At 46.4% G+C, this 16,128-nt stretch overlaps 1 protein-coding gene across 5 annotated transcripts in view; it reads right to left on the bottom strand.

Annotated features, from left to right (window-relative positions):
• The window catches only part of LOC125438244 (multiple epidermal growth factor-like domains protein 6), a 281,987-nt gene that overhangs the window by 32,622 nt on the left and 233,237 nt on the right, over positions 1 to 16,128 (bottom strand). For 4 of the 5 annotated variants that reach the window (XR_007245317.1, XM_048506532.1, XM_048506531.1 and 1 more), the window contains 3 exons: positions 10,594 to 10,722; positions 9,222 to 9,350; positions 381 to 512 (listed from right to left, as the gene is read on the bottom strand). Coding sequence is in view for 3 of the 5 variants with exons in the window: in XM_048506532.1 (XP_048362489.1) it covers positions 381 to 512; positions 9,222 to 9,350; positions 10,594 to 10,722 (390 nt within the window). In the remaining 2 variants the exon portion in view is untranslated. Of the gene's footprint in view, positions 1 to 380; positions 513 to 6,674; positions 6,713 to 9,221; positions 9,351 to 10,593; positions 10,723 to 16,128 lie in introns of all 5 variants that reach the window. The other variant, XR_007245318.1, reaches the window with a different exon arrangement.

The raw sequence follows: 16,128 nt of genomic DNA, 5'->3' as shown, positions 1-16,128 counted from the left end.
CTTTTTCACAGCTGCCATGCATTGAGTTGACATTCCCATGGAACTATCAACTAAGACGCCTAAATCCCTTTCCTGGTCTGTGACTGATAGCACTGACCCCTGTAGCACTGACCCCTGTTATCCAACACATTTCTTACTTCTACATCAAATAAATAACAAGTACATATGCTAAATGTATGACCAAAATAAGCCCAAGCACTAAGTATGTGTCCATCAAACAAACAAACAAAAACTCTGCTTTGCATTACTATGGAAAGTTCCACTTTGAGACCTATGAAAACTGAAGCTTCTGCTAAAACCATAGGCGCCAGGAGCCTGGAATCACAACCCATCAGCCAAATGCTTAACAGAGACAGTGATGAAGAAGAAATGACACTTACTGAGGTCACAGTGGATTCCGTAGTAACCTGGCAAGCAGCCACACCGGCCCGTCACATGGTGGCACTCCTCATTCTTGCCAGAACACTGACATACTTGGTTACAGTGCTCCCCGTATGTGCCTGGCAGACAAGCTGAGGGAAGAGGAAATGTAAACCGTTGAATTATATTTGTCTTGGTAAACACAGTGCTCAAACAAAGAGCGGGGTAGCATTTATTCAATAAGACCACTGCCTGCAGAGGAATGCCGCCCTTGGGGACTTGGAGTTTATTATGTATGCTCGGGGATTATGTTGGCTGTTTGATTTTGTTTGGCTCAAGTCAATTTGTGCCCAACTGTCAAGGGCCAGTTACAATTTTCTTGTCACTTAGAGAAAGTCATAGGTTGATGGCAAGGAAAATCGACTAAAACAATAAACTCGGGAAAGTGCCCCCCCTACATATGCGTGGAGACAGTCTCCTCGCAGATGCCTGAAATCTTCGAGACAGCGTCAGAGGCTTACATAGCTCTGGTTTTGGATCTCTCTCCTGTCTCGTGGGCCCCCACCAGAGCTTGTGAATTATGGTATGCAGGGTGCTTCCCATCCCAAATATGAAGTCAATGTTTAATTTCCAGAAATACATAACAGCGGGGCTTCTGAAGAACTGGTTCACACTTATACCCCTACCTGTGCGATTTAAGGACTTCAGTGATGTGCTGTGTATTTTATTGAAGTTCTTTCAAAAACCATGTGTTCTTTATTATAAACTAGCAGTAAAGCCCATGAAATAAAATGAGCTCTGGATGGGGGAGGAGGGTGGGCAGGAGAGGACTATTCCTCCCCTTTTTTTCCAAGCCCTGTGCAATGTGGAAAACATGGAAAGGGTCCCATCTTAGCGGAGCACCGCATGAAGAATTGGGCTGCTCCTACTTTGTTTCCCAAGCCCTGCATGGCTTGGGAAACAGGGAAGAGAGGTGTGTGTGTGTGTGGGGGGGGGATTCTTTGTGCTTCTCCCCCCATCTCGCCTCCCAAGGCTTGCAGGTCTTGGAAAGGGAAGTGGGGGGTTGGTTGAAATGTGAGGGATGCACTTCCAACCCATGGGAGTCCTACGTACCCATGGGCTGGGGGTAGAGGCATATCTAGGGAAAATGTAGCCCGGTGCAGAATCTGAATGTTCTCTCCCCCCCACCCAAGTATGAGTGGCTACCGTCCTCCACCACATCCAACATTTTTCTGCACCAGGTCTTGAAGTCAGTGTTTGGAGCCAGGGAGGAAGGAAGAGGGGCATGTGTGTGTGTGTGGGGGGGGGCTGAATTTCCACCCCCGTGACTAAATGGCCACAGCCCAGGGAATTTTGACCCCATGTCCCCCTGGGCGGTACGCTCCTGGCTGGGGGTTCGTTGTTGGACATTCCAAACTCTTAGCAAATTATGTATAGGGATTATGATTTAAGTGTTGTTGGAAGCTGCCCTGACCCGGATTGGCCAGACTCTCTTGTTAGATCTCAGGACCTATGTTGGATCGACTCTGGTTACGACTTGGAAGTCCAGGGCTGCTTATATTGTGTCTGCATCTTTATGTGTGGTGGAGTGGTACCCAGGCTCATTGGATGTTCTGCTGCCTTTCCACATAACATTCCACACAGTTCACTACGTGGCTTTCACAGAGTTAAGGCACCATTCAGGCAAGGTAGGAAGACTGTTTTGTTTCGTGGGCAGAAGGTTCCCAGTTTGTTTATTACTTTCCTTTTGGGACCGAAACAATAAGCGAGGACACTGAGTTTAGAAGCATTTGCAACGGGAAAAATAACACAGAAGATGAAGAAATATGGATGAAATTCCCCCGAGGAAATTATCTCTCCTGCGTCACAACTTCTTACCCAACTGATCTTCCAGCATTCCCTGGATTACAACTGCAGAACACCCTCATGATTCACATATTTTGCTCAAAGAGATTTCTTTACCCATAGGATAGTTTTTGGATACCACGAAAAAAATAACCTACGTAAGAGGACTCACGTATTTCACAGCCACTGCCTACAAAACCTGGAAGGAAGCCATATTCTCCAGTCTTGTGGCTTCAAGGAATGCCAGAAGGGAATTTGCAATGCTCAGTGCAGTTCCTACCATAGAAGTCAGGCAAAAAAGCTGAACACCCCCTCCCCAATAATCTCTATCAGAACCACAAATATGCATAGTAGTATCAGCCAGATCTGCCCTTTGCTACAATGGAGCTGCAAAAGAAATAACAAGACTTATCAGGAAGGTCAGATTCTTGTGATAAGGGGCTAAAGTCTTTGGGGTAAGGGGAAAAAAATCAAGGGAGATATAATATAGGAGTTTACAAAATTTGAACACTGCAAAATATGAGATTTTTTTTCTGTCCTAATGCTAAGGTTGCATCCAATCAGCAAACTTAACTATGGAGAAATTAAAAGGTGCACATGTCTGTCTTGTTGCACGGAGTGGGGGGAATGCGAAACAGATTGGGGTGTGCCATTTAACTATTTAATCAACATATACTTTAAGGCAAGGAGCAAGCCGAAGTTTTTTCAGCCCTGTTTTATGACTGAAAAATGCCCCCTCAGCTTATGCACGAGTCACTGCTTACCAGCCAGCTTTTCAGACTTCTGCCGAGGCTGGGGGCATGGCCAAGGATGTGATCTCTGGCGACTGCACAGAGCCGCTTGTTGCTGCCCTCCTTTCGGGAGGGTGAAGGGAACCCCTGGCTGGCTGGGTTTCCCTCCAAACCCGGGGAGGTAGAGTTTCCTTCATGGCTGAGCAGTGACTTCCCCTGGGCCGTCACGTTGCCAAATAAGGAGCTCCCTTCCACCTCAGGGCCGGGTTTGAGGAAGCCCAGCCTGTTGGGAAGAGTGGAGGGAGTCTTTCATTTGGGCAATATGACATCAGGGGAGCCACATGCCAAGGAAACTTCTCTGCCTCCGCCACCCACCTGCTCGGCTTCATATTATACGCGAGTCAATACGTTTTCCCAGGTTTGGGTAGTAAAATTAGGTGCCTCGGCTTATACACGAGTCGGCTTATACACAAGTTTATACGGTAACTACACTGGTAATTAACTCAATGATGAAAATATTATTGATGGTAAGTGGTCAGAAGGCTAGCAGGATGATAGTATGATGATGGACGGTCTCAAACAAATGCCCGATGGAACGCTGTGTTTTGCAGGTCCTGCAAAATTGGTTAAGTTCCCGTCCAGTCCTGGTATCAGTGGACAAAGAGTTCCACCAGCTGGAGCCAGGGCCCAAAAAGCTCTGGTTGAGGCCAACCTAATATGTTTGGGACCAGGAACTGCCAACAGATTTCCATCAGAGAAATGGAGTGTCCTCCATGGGCAATATGTGGAAATGCAGTCAAGAAGATAGGAGGGTCCAGACTCCCCAAAGTCTTGAAAGTAAAAACTAACACTTTAACATGACCCGGAATTTGACTGGCAACCAGTGCAGCCAATGTAAGATGGGAGTAATGTGCTCCCTCGCTGCCTGGCTGCTGTCTGTTGATACAGCTTTAACTTCCAGATCAGTCTCAAGGGTCAGCCCATGTACAGTGAGTTACAATAGTCGAGCCTGGATATGACCATCTCACGAGCACACATGTTCAGACAACACTGAAGTGGACTGAGGTATCTTCTACTCCTTGTCTCATTTTGGGAAAAACTGTGGGCAGAGCTAAGAAAGAGAATTTTTAATACCCTGCTTCTCTCTACCTTTTAAAGAGTCTGGAAGTCTTCCCTTCCTCTCCCCACAACAAACCTCTTGTGAGGTAGGAAGGGCTGAGAGCGTTTGAAGAGAACTGTGTGACTAGCCCAAGGTCACCCAGCAGGCTTCATGTGGAGGAGTGGGGAAACAATTCCAGTTCACCAGATTAAAGTCCATTGCTCATGTAGAGGTGGGGGGAATCAAACCTGGTTCTCCAGATTAGAGTCCACTGCTCTTATCCACTATACTATACTGACTCTTGAAAAGAAAATTAGCCAACATGATCAGGGATAGATGTCACAGAGTAGAACCCTAGGTATGACCTCAAGTGAGGGATTTCCAATAGGTGCCACTCAATTGGATCACACGAAACAGGACACAGCATAACTGGAGCTCATGTTTATCACATTTTCCCTTCCATCCTCTTTCAGAGACACACTCTGATCAGGTATAGCAGGAGTATCCGTGTTCACAATCACACTGTTCCTCACACCATTCACCAAAGAAGCCAACATGACAAGCTGCAATAAGAATCAGATATACAGATGTGGGTAAAGCCCTTTCTCTGCCAAAACAGCTGGTTCAACAGCTGCCAGTCAGAGTATACCAGACTGAACTCCCAGCTGCAAGGCAGCGTCATGAGATTGTGGACATATGTAACATGTTTTTATGCTATAACAGGATTTGAACTGGAAACAACAGGCTTTTGCAAGAATGATGTAGATGTATATTCTAAATATCAGGCTATGTGTAGCACCTGATCTACTTGTGAGCTACCTAAGGTCTATGATAGGGATTGAAAATGAAGTCAAGTGCCTAATGACCTACTGAGTTAGAAAGAAGGCATAAAGGAAAACCAGTTAGCTCAGTGATTCCCAATCTGTTGGCTGGGGACCCCTGGAGGGGCATGGAGTTACTGCAAGGAGTCCATAAATGTATTCAGCTTGGGTAGGTTTCTGCCCTCTCCCACCTGTGCTTTCCTCCTGGACTCATCTCTATGGCAGCCATGCTCTCCACCTCTGTTATCAGTCTGGCTGCTGGCTGGCCTTTATCCACCAGCTGGAGCCATGAGTTTCACTGGGATGTGATGGCTTCTTCCCAACCACCCCAGAGTAGCTTGGAAAGTGAGGGAGAGGAGAGGTGAATCTAGAAAGCTTATGTTGGAATAATTTTTGTTACTTGTTAATGTGCCTGAAACAGAGCCATGTGGCACAGAAGGGTAAGCTGTGGTACTGCAGTCAAAGCTTTCCTCACTATCTGAGTTCGATCCCAAAGGAAGTCAGTTTCAGGTAGCCGGCATCAAGTTGACTCAGCCTTCTATTCTTCCAAGGTCAATAAAATGAGTACCACCTTGCTAGTGTAGATGACTGCAGAAGGCAATGGCATACCATCCCAAAAACATAGTCTGCCTAGTAAATGTCGTGATGCGATGTCACTCCATGGGACCGTAATGACCTGATGAAAATCACCTTTTTTTAAGGTGCCAGCACAGTTCTCATCTTTTTTTAAAAAATCTAAATCAGCAATTATTATATTATCAGCTGCGGAAAAGGCTTGCAGCTCAACATGTGTGACCAGAGATCTGAGAGAATATTCTGGTGATGTGATCATTGTTCCTCCAGTCCAAGTGCCATTAATAAGGCCATGATGGCGGGTGAGAGTATGTGACTGGCCCAAGATCACCCACAAGCCTCCATGGCAGCGTGGAGATCTGAACCTGGGTCTCCTAGATCCTAGACCAGGGGTCTGCAACCTGCGGCTCTCCAGATGTTCATGGACTACAATTCCCATCAGCCCCTGCCAGCATGGCCAAGTGGCAGGGCTGATGGGAATTGTTGTCCATGAACATCTGGAGAACCACAGGTTGCAGATCCCTGTCCTAGACCGACACTTTAACCACCACACCATGCTGATTCTGCCACTACTGTTTTTCAAATACATGTAGATGTTGTTGTGATTGATAAAATGTAAATTCATTTAAAAGTGTTACAGAGTTTATAGTCGCTTGTTGCCATTATGCATTTTCTCAGACAAAGGATATCAATGGTATAACTATTAGGGTGTTGTGAGTTGTATGGCTGTGTTCCTGTAGCATTTTCTCCTGACGTTTCGCCTGCATCTGTGGCTGGCATCTTCAGAAGATACAAGCCACAGATGCAGGCGAAACATCAGGAGAAATTGCTACTGGAACATAGCCATACAGCCCGGAAAACCCACAACACTCTAGCGATTCTAGCCATAAAAGCCTTTGACAATATGGTATAAGAATTATCATGAGGTTTCAGAGGGTAGCCATGTTGGTCTGTAGCAGAACAGTTGGATTTGAGTCCAGTAGCACCCTAAAGAACAAGAAGATTTTGGAGGTATAAGCTTTCAAGAATCAACGCTCCCTTCGTCAAATACAAGTAGGAACTGAGATCCCTTATTCTGATTCCAGTCAGAAGATGGGAGGGCCATTGCAAAGATGGGAATCAGGATGCAGAGATACCATGCAAAGCTCTGCAAAAAAAATGATGCCAAAAGGGGTCCTCATACTCAAAAAGGTTGGGAACCACTGAGATAGAGGACAGATTTGAAGAGTCAGAAAGATGACATACCTTGAAAGGGGGGAAAAGGAAGAAAGGAATCACCAGACCTGAAAGGATAGCAAAGTGTTAGAGAACAAAGAATTTGATACAATAATTATTATAATAAAAGCCCCATGACGCAGAATGGTCAGCTGCACTACAGCAGTGCAAGATCTGCTCACAACCCAACAGAAGTTGGTATCAGGTTAAGGTGAGGCTTAAGGTTGACTCAGCCATCCATCCTTCTGAGACTGGTATAAGGAGTACCCCAGCTCGCTGGGGGTAAGGACCGAGAAAGCGATGGCAAACCATCCTGTTAACATAGGGCCTTTCCCCACTTACCTTAAGCCCCGCGCTACTGTCCGAAAGTAGCGTGGGGTCCCCTGGCACTCCCTATGACAGGGGCGGCGACAGCGCAGCTGCCCCGATGCTGCCGCTGTCGCGCCCCCTCAGTGCGCAGCATCCCTGGTGCTCTTTTAAATGGCGCCTTGTGATGACCCCGCACACAGCGCGGCATTGGGGGGATTAAGGTAAGTGGGGAAAGGCCCATAGTCTGCCTAGTAAATGTCATCATGTGACTTCACCCCATGGGTCAGTATTGACCCAGTGCTTGCACAGGGGAGTACCTTTACTGTACCTTATTAATAGAATATGGTAAGATGGAAACCCTAAAACCACTTAGGTAAAAATTTACTGAAGTACCATCAGAAGTGGGTTGGCCGCTGTATTACCCAGGAGAAATTCCAATGAACTGGAAGTCTTGGAAAGGTCTCTTCTGAGCCACCCTGCCTGCCCAGGACAGGAGGAGCTCATGCTTGTGAGAACCCTGTGAGGCAAAGGCAGGTGCCAACAGGCTGAGGCCTGTTGACCTCATTCTGGCCTGTTGTTTCTGGCCTGCCCCACTGTTGACTGCCCATAGTTGTGCTGACTGAGAGCAGTCACTGAGCAGGCTAGTCAGGCAAGGACGCGCCAAGGAAGGCAGACACTTGCAGCCTTACACAACTGGTCCTCCTATACAAAAGGGAGTGGGGCCCTTTGAACAGCCCCACATCTTTTCTTATGTCTTATTAAAATCAATGGAAACCCTCTCGTCTAGAAGAAGAGCTTGGATTTATAAACTGCTTTTCTCAACCATAAGGAGTCTCAAAGCGGCTTACAAACTCTTTCCCTTCCTCTCCCAACAACAGACACCCTGTGAGGTAGGTGGGGCTGAGAGTTCTCAGAGAACTGTGACCAGCCTGAGGTTATGCAGCAGGAGTGGTTCACCAGATAAGAGTCTGTCACTCATGTGGAGGAGTAGGGAATCAAACCTGGTTCTCCAGATTGGAGTCCACCTCTTTTAACCACGACACCAGGCTGGCTCTCAAATGATATCAAGCGATACTAATGCTGATAGGAGGCAGACCAGTAAACGCAAGTGCTACTGTGTTCAATAGGCCTCGTTCCCTATAAAAGTATATTCAGGGGCAAATCTGCATTGATAACATACTGGTAATACAATGCTTTCATATTAACCAAAGAACTAATATTCATTTGTTCTCTATGTTTTGTTTTGCAATATAAATGGAACGTCATTGATACAGATGGTGCAATATGTTTCAATTAAAGCCAAATATTCATTTTTTTGGAATCATGCAAACCTTCACGCTATATGATTTTAATTATAAATTCTTTTAATAAGAGGATCTAATGTTTTAATGTCAAGAGAGATGTTAATCTCCCTATTTGCTAACAAATTAGGTATAGTCGCTTTTTGCTATTCTTATTCACATTGCAATTACAGTGTTCAATAATTTTAAAAAGTGCCTTGAGGTTATCCTCAGGCTAAGGTTTGGCAGAGTTGAAGGTGTCCAAAGTCTTTACAAAATATAGTTACATAATTGCAGAAGGGTCCATTGCAAGAAGAAGCACATATAGAAGAAGAAGAGTTTGGATTTATATCCCCCCTTTCTCTCCTGTAGGAGACTCAAAGGGGCTTACAATCTCCTTGCCCTTCCCCCCTCACAACAAACACCCTGTGAGGTAGGTGGAGCTGAGAGAGCTCTGAGAAGCTGTGACTAGCCCAAGGTCACCCAGCTGGCGTGTGTGGGAGTGTACAGGCTAATCTGAATTCCCCAGATAAGCCTCCACAGCTCAGGCGGCAGAGCGGGGAATCAAACCCGGTTCCTCCAGATCAGAGTGCACCTGCTCTTAGCCACTGCTCTTAGCCACTATGCCACTGCTGCTCCATATAGAAGAAGAGTTGGATTTATACTCAGCCTTTCTCTCCTGTGAGGAAACTCAAGGCAGTTTACAAAGTCCTTTCCCTTCCTCTCCCCACAACAGACACCTCATGAGGTAGGTGGGGCTGAGAGAGTTCTGAACTGTGACCGGTCCAAGGTCACTCCGCAGGAATGTAGGAGTGGGGAAACCAACCCAGATTACCAGATTAGAGTTCATTTCTCATGAGGAGGAGTGAGGAATCAAACCTGGTTTTCCATATTAGAGTCCATCTACTCTTAACCGCTACACCATGCTGGCTCAGTTTTATCCTTCCAATTTTTAGAAAGCTAAAGACACTTAAAATATATTTCTTACCAGTATCACAATGGTCTCCAAACCACCCTGGACGACAAGAGCATTTCCCTGAACGATGGTCACAAATTCCACCATTGCTACAGCTACAGTTCTGCAGACACTCCTCTCCATACTTTCCAGCTTCACACTCTACATTGAAACAGAAAGAGGTTTCATGATTGTCGTGTTGTGTGAATGGGAGCACCATTATGTACAAAGTAACCAGATGATTTTTTCCCCCACACAAATATGGTACACATACACAGTACATGGTAAGCATGTGCGTTACCCCATTCATATAACATGTTGACTGAGAATACTAGGAGGAACGCACATAGGATCAGTGGTGGGATCCAAAAATTTTAGTAACAGGTTCCCATGGTTGTGGGATTCAAATAGTAGTGTAGTGCCAATGGGGGTGGGCAGGGCACGACAGGGGCGTGGCTGGGCATTCTGGGGGCAGGGCATTGATGGGCGAGGCTGTGGCAAGGACGCAGCAGCTGCGCCGGTCCTTGGGCGGGAAACGAATGCACACAGGTGCAGGCTGCCATGCACGCTGGTGCACCTCCTGCTAGACTGCTTCAAGTTCTGCGCGCTACTGCTGAGGAGCGGAGGAGGGGCGTAACTAACGCAAAAATCATGTGGCAAAATCACCAATTGGTAACCTCCTCTCGGCACACACAAATAATTAGTAACCTACTCTCGGGAACCTGTGAGAACCTGCTGGATCCCACCTCTGCATAGGATCCCTCTTGGTATTTGGCAAGTGCTAGTCACACAATCCAGGAATGAAGAAGTTACCTTGAGCAACCTTCAGAAGTTAATCATCAACCAACGGCAATGAAAATCCCTTATTAAACATCTGGATGTATCAATGTTGCTGTCTTTTTGTGAACAACAAACTTGAAACCTATCATACTGCTTCTCTCATACTTCTCTGTGGCTGCAGTGAAGGCTTCCCTGTACTGTAGTGTTCCTTTCCCCTGCTGCTAGCACCCTGGGATGTACAAATTCTGTGTTAAAAATGCTAGTGGCAGAGGAAGCAAGGACTGCAGTGGGGAAATGCCTCCATAATGGCTGGAGAGAAGCATGATGGGAAAGATGTCACGGGATCTAAACCCTGATTCTTAAAAGCAGACAGTGAAGGACTTAACCAGTAACTATACTATCTCACTTCTGACTGTAGGTAGGGTCTGGAAAGAAAAACAGAAGTGTTGCACACAGGGAACTAGCTTTATCAGGAAGGAGACCAGGTTAGAGCCAATTTCACCTCCATGATGATTGAATAAAAAAGGGAAAAAATCAAGCAACTTTTGACCTGGAGCTGAGACACAGTTTTACCACGCCTGCTGCCAGGGAACATACAACTTATGTTCAAAAATTCATATCATACCTTCTTGACAGAGTGGTCCTCTCCACCCCTTTGTGCAAATACACACGCCAGTTGTGTGATTACAGACGGCTCCGTTCCGACAGTTACAAAACTGATGGCAGTCTTGTCCGTAACGCTTATCCTGACAGGCTGCGAAGAGAGAGGGGAGAGAATGAATCACAAAGCCCCAAATCACAAGACTTCAAAGGACACGTTAGGCTCATTAGAACTCAATTCAAGGAAAACAAAAGGGAAATTTACTTCGGACAGAGCTATCCTTTCAAGTCATACGCACATATTTGCTTGCTGATTGTGACTGACAGAATAACTTGGATCTGCAAATATGTATTGCAACATCCACTAAATTCTCCTGGGATGAAATGTGAAGAATGGAACAATTCACATGATAGACCAGGCATCGCCTTTCCCTTCTCCAAAAGGTCTGTGTAAACTGAAAAGGTTTCACAAAGCACCACAGTCAATCTGACAGGTTTGTTTATTTGCTGCTTGGTAAGAAAACTCCAGGAAATCAGGAGGGTTTTCCTCCCCCCTTCTATACCTGCAAGAATTACACTAAACAAGCTGAGCTTTTATTGGGCGACTCCCCAAGGGCTACAGCAAGGATGATCAAGAGACATCTTGTCCGCGTTCTTATGAAGTACCTAAAACAGTTATACAAATTCAGCACAATCACAAAAGGCTCAGGATAGGTGGCACCAAGATCTAGGCTCAAAACAACGTTAAGAAAGAATGGGCCCAATCATAGTGCTATTAAAACTGATCTGCATGCTAAATCATGATCCCCATAATCAAGTTTCTTCTGTAAACTGGTTGTGGTGGGTTTTCTGGGCTGCGAGGCTGAGGTCTGGTAGATCTTGTTCCTAATGTTTTGCCTGCATCCGTGGCTGGCATCTTCAGGGGTGTATCACAGAGAGAAGTCTGTTACACGCAGTATCCAGTGAGAAGGGAATGTTTAGTGGGGTATATATTGTCCATGTCCCAGGACAATTCCCTTCTCACTATGTACCCCACATTCCCTTCTCACTACCAGACCACGACCACACAATCTGGAAAACTCACAGCAGCCAGGAAATATACTATCCTAACTTCTGAGTAACCACAATTTATCTCCACACACCTTGGGTTTGTTAAAAGGCAGCAGCTTTCAAATCAGGAGGTGCAAGTTCAAGGCTAGCACAAACCCACCATTTTCACTTTTAGAAATTAACCACTTGTAATCCAAGAAAAGAAATAAGACTAGAAACAGACATTTGAGGGCTGTGTGGCAGGCTATTGTGTGGCTATTGTCACCGGGTCATCTTCAAAGTTTTGGTGTTGACCTTTAGGGCCATTAATGGTCTTGGACCTGCATATCTGCGAGACCACCTCTTCCCTTAGTGTCCTCAAAGGCCCCTCCAGTCTGTGGAGGGGAATCTGTTAGTGGTCCCGGGCCCCAAGGATTTTCAGCTGGCATCAACACGGGCCTGGGCTTTTATGGCCCTGGCCCGAACCTGGTGGAATCCACTCCCCAGGGACATCCAGGTCTTGTGGACTCTGCCTCAGTTGCACAAGGCCTGTAAAACACAGTTGTTCTGCCGGGTCTTCTCTGTGGGACCAGCCGGGCACCCCATTTAATATTGTTTCTGGATCCTCGCCTGGGATATGACACACACGCCTACTTCCATATATTCTTAGGAATCTTATGCCATCTTGAAATTACTGGTCTTAATCGGTTTTAGTGTTTATAGCTTGTATTTCTGTAATTCTGTATTGTTTTTATTATGTTTTATTATATATAGATATGTAAAGCCGCCTCGAGTCCTTCGGGGGATTGGCAGGGTATCAATGTAAAGAATCTCTCTCTCTCTCTCTCTATCTATCTATCTATCTATCTATCTATCTATCTATCTATCTATCTATCTATCTATCTAAACACAGCACTTTGACCCGTCACTTCCCACAATCCCAGACATATCTAAAATTCCATAATGTAGGAAATGATTCCTATGAATGTTGGATTCACCACCCCTGCAAGTGGCAGCCATTGAAATGGAGGAGGAAGGGATGAGGACATTCTGAGTACATTCCCCTCACATCACGTGCTCAATATCCTTAGGTATTGCAGGGGAATGAAGAGGAGGCAACAGGAGGTGTCTGCATTTGACAACCATCTGTGACACTTAGAACAAATCGTTCCAGCCCTGCTGTTTGCAGCTTCTATCACTCAGAGAAGCGGAACCAACCTTTAAGGAAAAAAGCTAAACACAAACCACCACCGCAGTTAGAGGTTGGATATTCCACTCTTCCAACTCCTGATTCCAGGTCAACCTCAGTTATGAGAAAGCTTATACATGTTGCCACTGTTTGCATCAGTACTTCCACTTAGTCTGGAAGGTCAGTGCCGCTCTGCACCCCCAAGAAACAAAAATTCATTTCATTTGCATTTGTTGACAAGTTCTCTGCAGACATGTGGTGGGCACCCTCCCTTATCGATAATTTTGAAAGCTTCTGCATTCACACCACACGTTCTCCCTCAGCAAGTAGCTTTTAGTAGCATCAAGTCTTTGAGCAAATCAATTTCTATCTCGCTTCCGTGCGGGTCTCACAATTCCCCTCCGAGCCTTTTATTTCTCTCTCAGGAGAAGGCCTCTCCATCATCTTGCGACACCAGGCTTGACTATAAATTTGGCACTGTGTGTTGCCAGAAGACCTGGAAGCAAGCCATCACCCTCCCGTTTAAGAGCAACCTTTGGAAGAATCTAGCAGCGACACTTGTGTATTACAAGGCATTACTGCCCAGTCTTAAAATCAAAATGATGATTCATTGTGTCGCTAAGAGGAAAAGGAAGGTGGGGAGGGAAAACTACCTTTCTGCATTGTTGTTCGACCTTCCCCCTTTCACTCGGAGGCACAAACACTTGCAACAGCTTTGGTGTCTTAACCAGTACAAGAAATAAATCAGACATGGTCTTTAATAGTCCTGTTACACAAGGATCAGTAGAAACTTTGGAGAGGCGTACAGTAGGTTACAGCGAGAAGATGAAAGAGACCAACATGGCTTAAGATGATGAACTGCGCCTCTTAATTAAACTTAATATGCAGAAAGAAAAGATGTAAAGGATTTCAAGGATTAATTGATAGATCAGTCGCTGCCTTTGCCCATGTCTTGAAAGTCAGAGCAAATGGCCTGTAACCAAAAGAAAAGCCATTGCGCCAAGTCAGAAACGCTCTGAAGTCTCAGACAACACAGAGAGAACACAATAAGCTCATATTTCACCAAACCTCAAAGGCCGATAGCCATGGCGGAGTATCTTACAGAACTGCTCAATGAATAAACTAGTGAGAGCAATTTTGTCAAAACTTTTCACTTCATGTAACCTGGCATCTGAGTCAAAGAGCCTTGTCCGAAGGGAAGGGAGGGGTGTGGCCTTACGGTGGCCCATTTCTTCTCCCCGGAACACTTGCCCCAGCAGAGGGGGCAGATGCACCAGCAGCCGCCTACCCTTCAGTCTCACCGTGGCAACATCTGGAAGGCCAGGCCATGGCTGGGCTGCGCTGGCCTCCCAAACAGACACCCAGTGTTGGGGGAGGTGGGGTGAGGCTTTCCTAGGGGTAATTAGTCAGCTCCATCCAAGGGTTTCAGGCTGGGAGCGTGGTGCCCCAGCCCTTGGACCAGAGAAGAAGAAGAGTGTGGATTTATATCCCCCCTTTCTCTCCTTCAGGAGACTCAAAGGGGCTTACAATCTGCTTGCCCTCCCCACACAATGTAAACACCCTGTGAGGTAGGTGGGGCTGAGAGAGTCTTCGGTGAAGCTGTGACTAGCCCAAGGTCACCCAGCTGGTGTGTGTGGGAGTGTACAGGCTAATCTGAATTCCCCAGATAAGCCTCCACAGCTCAGGCGGCAGAGCTGGGAATCAAACCCGGCTCCTCCAGATTAGATACACGAGCTCTTAACCTCCCTCGCCACTGCTGATCCAACCAATTCCCACCACTTCTCTAGAAGTGGTTACTAATTTTTTTCTGAGTGCCGAGAAGGGGTTACTAAAGCAACCTCCCTGGTCCAATCGGGACTGAGAGGTAAGCGTTAAAAAGCAAAGGGCGGGCGCCACTGTTTGAATCCCACCACCATCGAAACCTGTTATTACATTTTTGGATCCCACCACTGCCTTGGACTTATATCATCCTTTGTGTGTGAGTCCTGTAAGCCCTATGGGTGGAGTTGGAGTCTTTTTTTGTCCCTCATGTCTCCGAAAAGCCCCCTTGGATGCGGTGGGGCAGCACCACATTGGCACCGTGTCCTGCAGCCTCTGGCTTTAGATGGGGCTAAAAATCTGGCAACTTAAAAATCTTAGTTTTAGACTTTTTAAGCAAAAAAAAAGAGCAAGATTTAGGCAATGAAAAAATCTGAAAATATATATGCTCGCTGTCATGTATTAGGATGGGAACTGCTTGGGGAGAAAACGAGTTTGATCTGGTTTTTTTTGGGTAGCAGAGCTTCTATTGGAAATGTCAACATCCTTGTGGAGATCTCCCAGAACTGCAACTGAAGTCCAGAGAAGATGCCTGCTTTAGAAGGTGGATTCCAGGACATTGTCCCCTCCTGAGGTCCCTCCCCTTCCCAGATTCCACCTCCCAAATCTCCAGAAATTTTCCAACCTGAAGTTGCAACACTAGATTCTGTGCAGTGCACCATGCAAACTTAGCTGTGGCTTTTCAGGATCTATGGATACTTGACCTGGAAGGGCACTCCAGAAAGACTTTGCTGCTGAATTGGGGTCATGAACTAACAGAGCATTACATGAGCCATCACAAGAAGCACAGCTCTTTCCTTCACTTGGAACTCAGTGGGTTGGAAGCAACATTTGCTACCTCTGACTGGCTGGGCTTTATGCTGAAGGAGAGCCAGTGTGGTGTAGTGGTTAAGAGCAGTGGACTGTAATCCAGAGAACCAGGTTTGATTCCCCACTCCTCCACATGAGTGGTGGACTCTTATCTGGTGAACTGGATTTGTTTCCCCACTCCTACATGTGAAGCCGGCTGGGTGACCTTGGGCCAGTCAGTTCTCTCAGAATTCTCTCAGCCCCACCTATCTCACAAAGTGTCTGTTGTGGGGGTAGGAAGGGAAGTAAACTCCTTATAGGCTGCTTTGAAACTCCTTATAGGAGAGGAAGGCAGGGTATAAATCCAAACTCGTCTAAATAAGAGTCAACGTGGCAGGTTTCCTACCACTGGCGGGCAGAAGGGCATGCCGAGTATTCCCATGCTCCCATCTGTTCCTGCAAATCCCTCTAACCCCTGGGAAGATCACTCCAATGTTGTAGGATCCACAGAGGAACAGCTGTGAGGGTTAGTGGATAGGAGGAGGGACAAGAAGATGGAAACAAGAGGTCCACCAACAGCCCAAAACAGTGGTCTTGGGCGGCAGCCTTGGGCAGCAGCCGAAGGGTGGTTGCACAAGGGTGCTGCCCGTTGTGGGCCTGTTTGGGGAATGTTTGGGGAGGGTTATGCTGTAGGTGGAGCAGACTCTGTGTTAGTTCATTGTATTTTAGTTTTTG

This window comes from Sphaerodactylus townsendi, linkage group LG08 (assembly GCF_021028975.2).
Source record: "Sphaerodactylus townsendi isolate TG3544 linkage group LG08, MPM_Stown_v2.3, whole genome shotgun sequence".
Taxonomy (NCBI): Eukaryota; Metazoa; Chordata; class Lepidosauria; order Squamata; family Sphaerodactylidae; genus Sphaerodactylus; species Sphaerodactylus townsendi.
The sequence above is the reverse complement of the archived record's forward strand: the minus strand, read 5'-3'. Positions and strand labels throughout refer to the sequence as shown.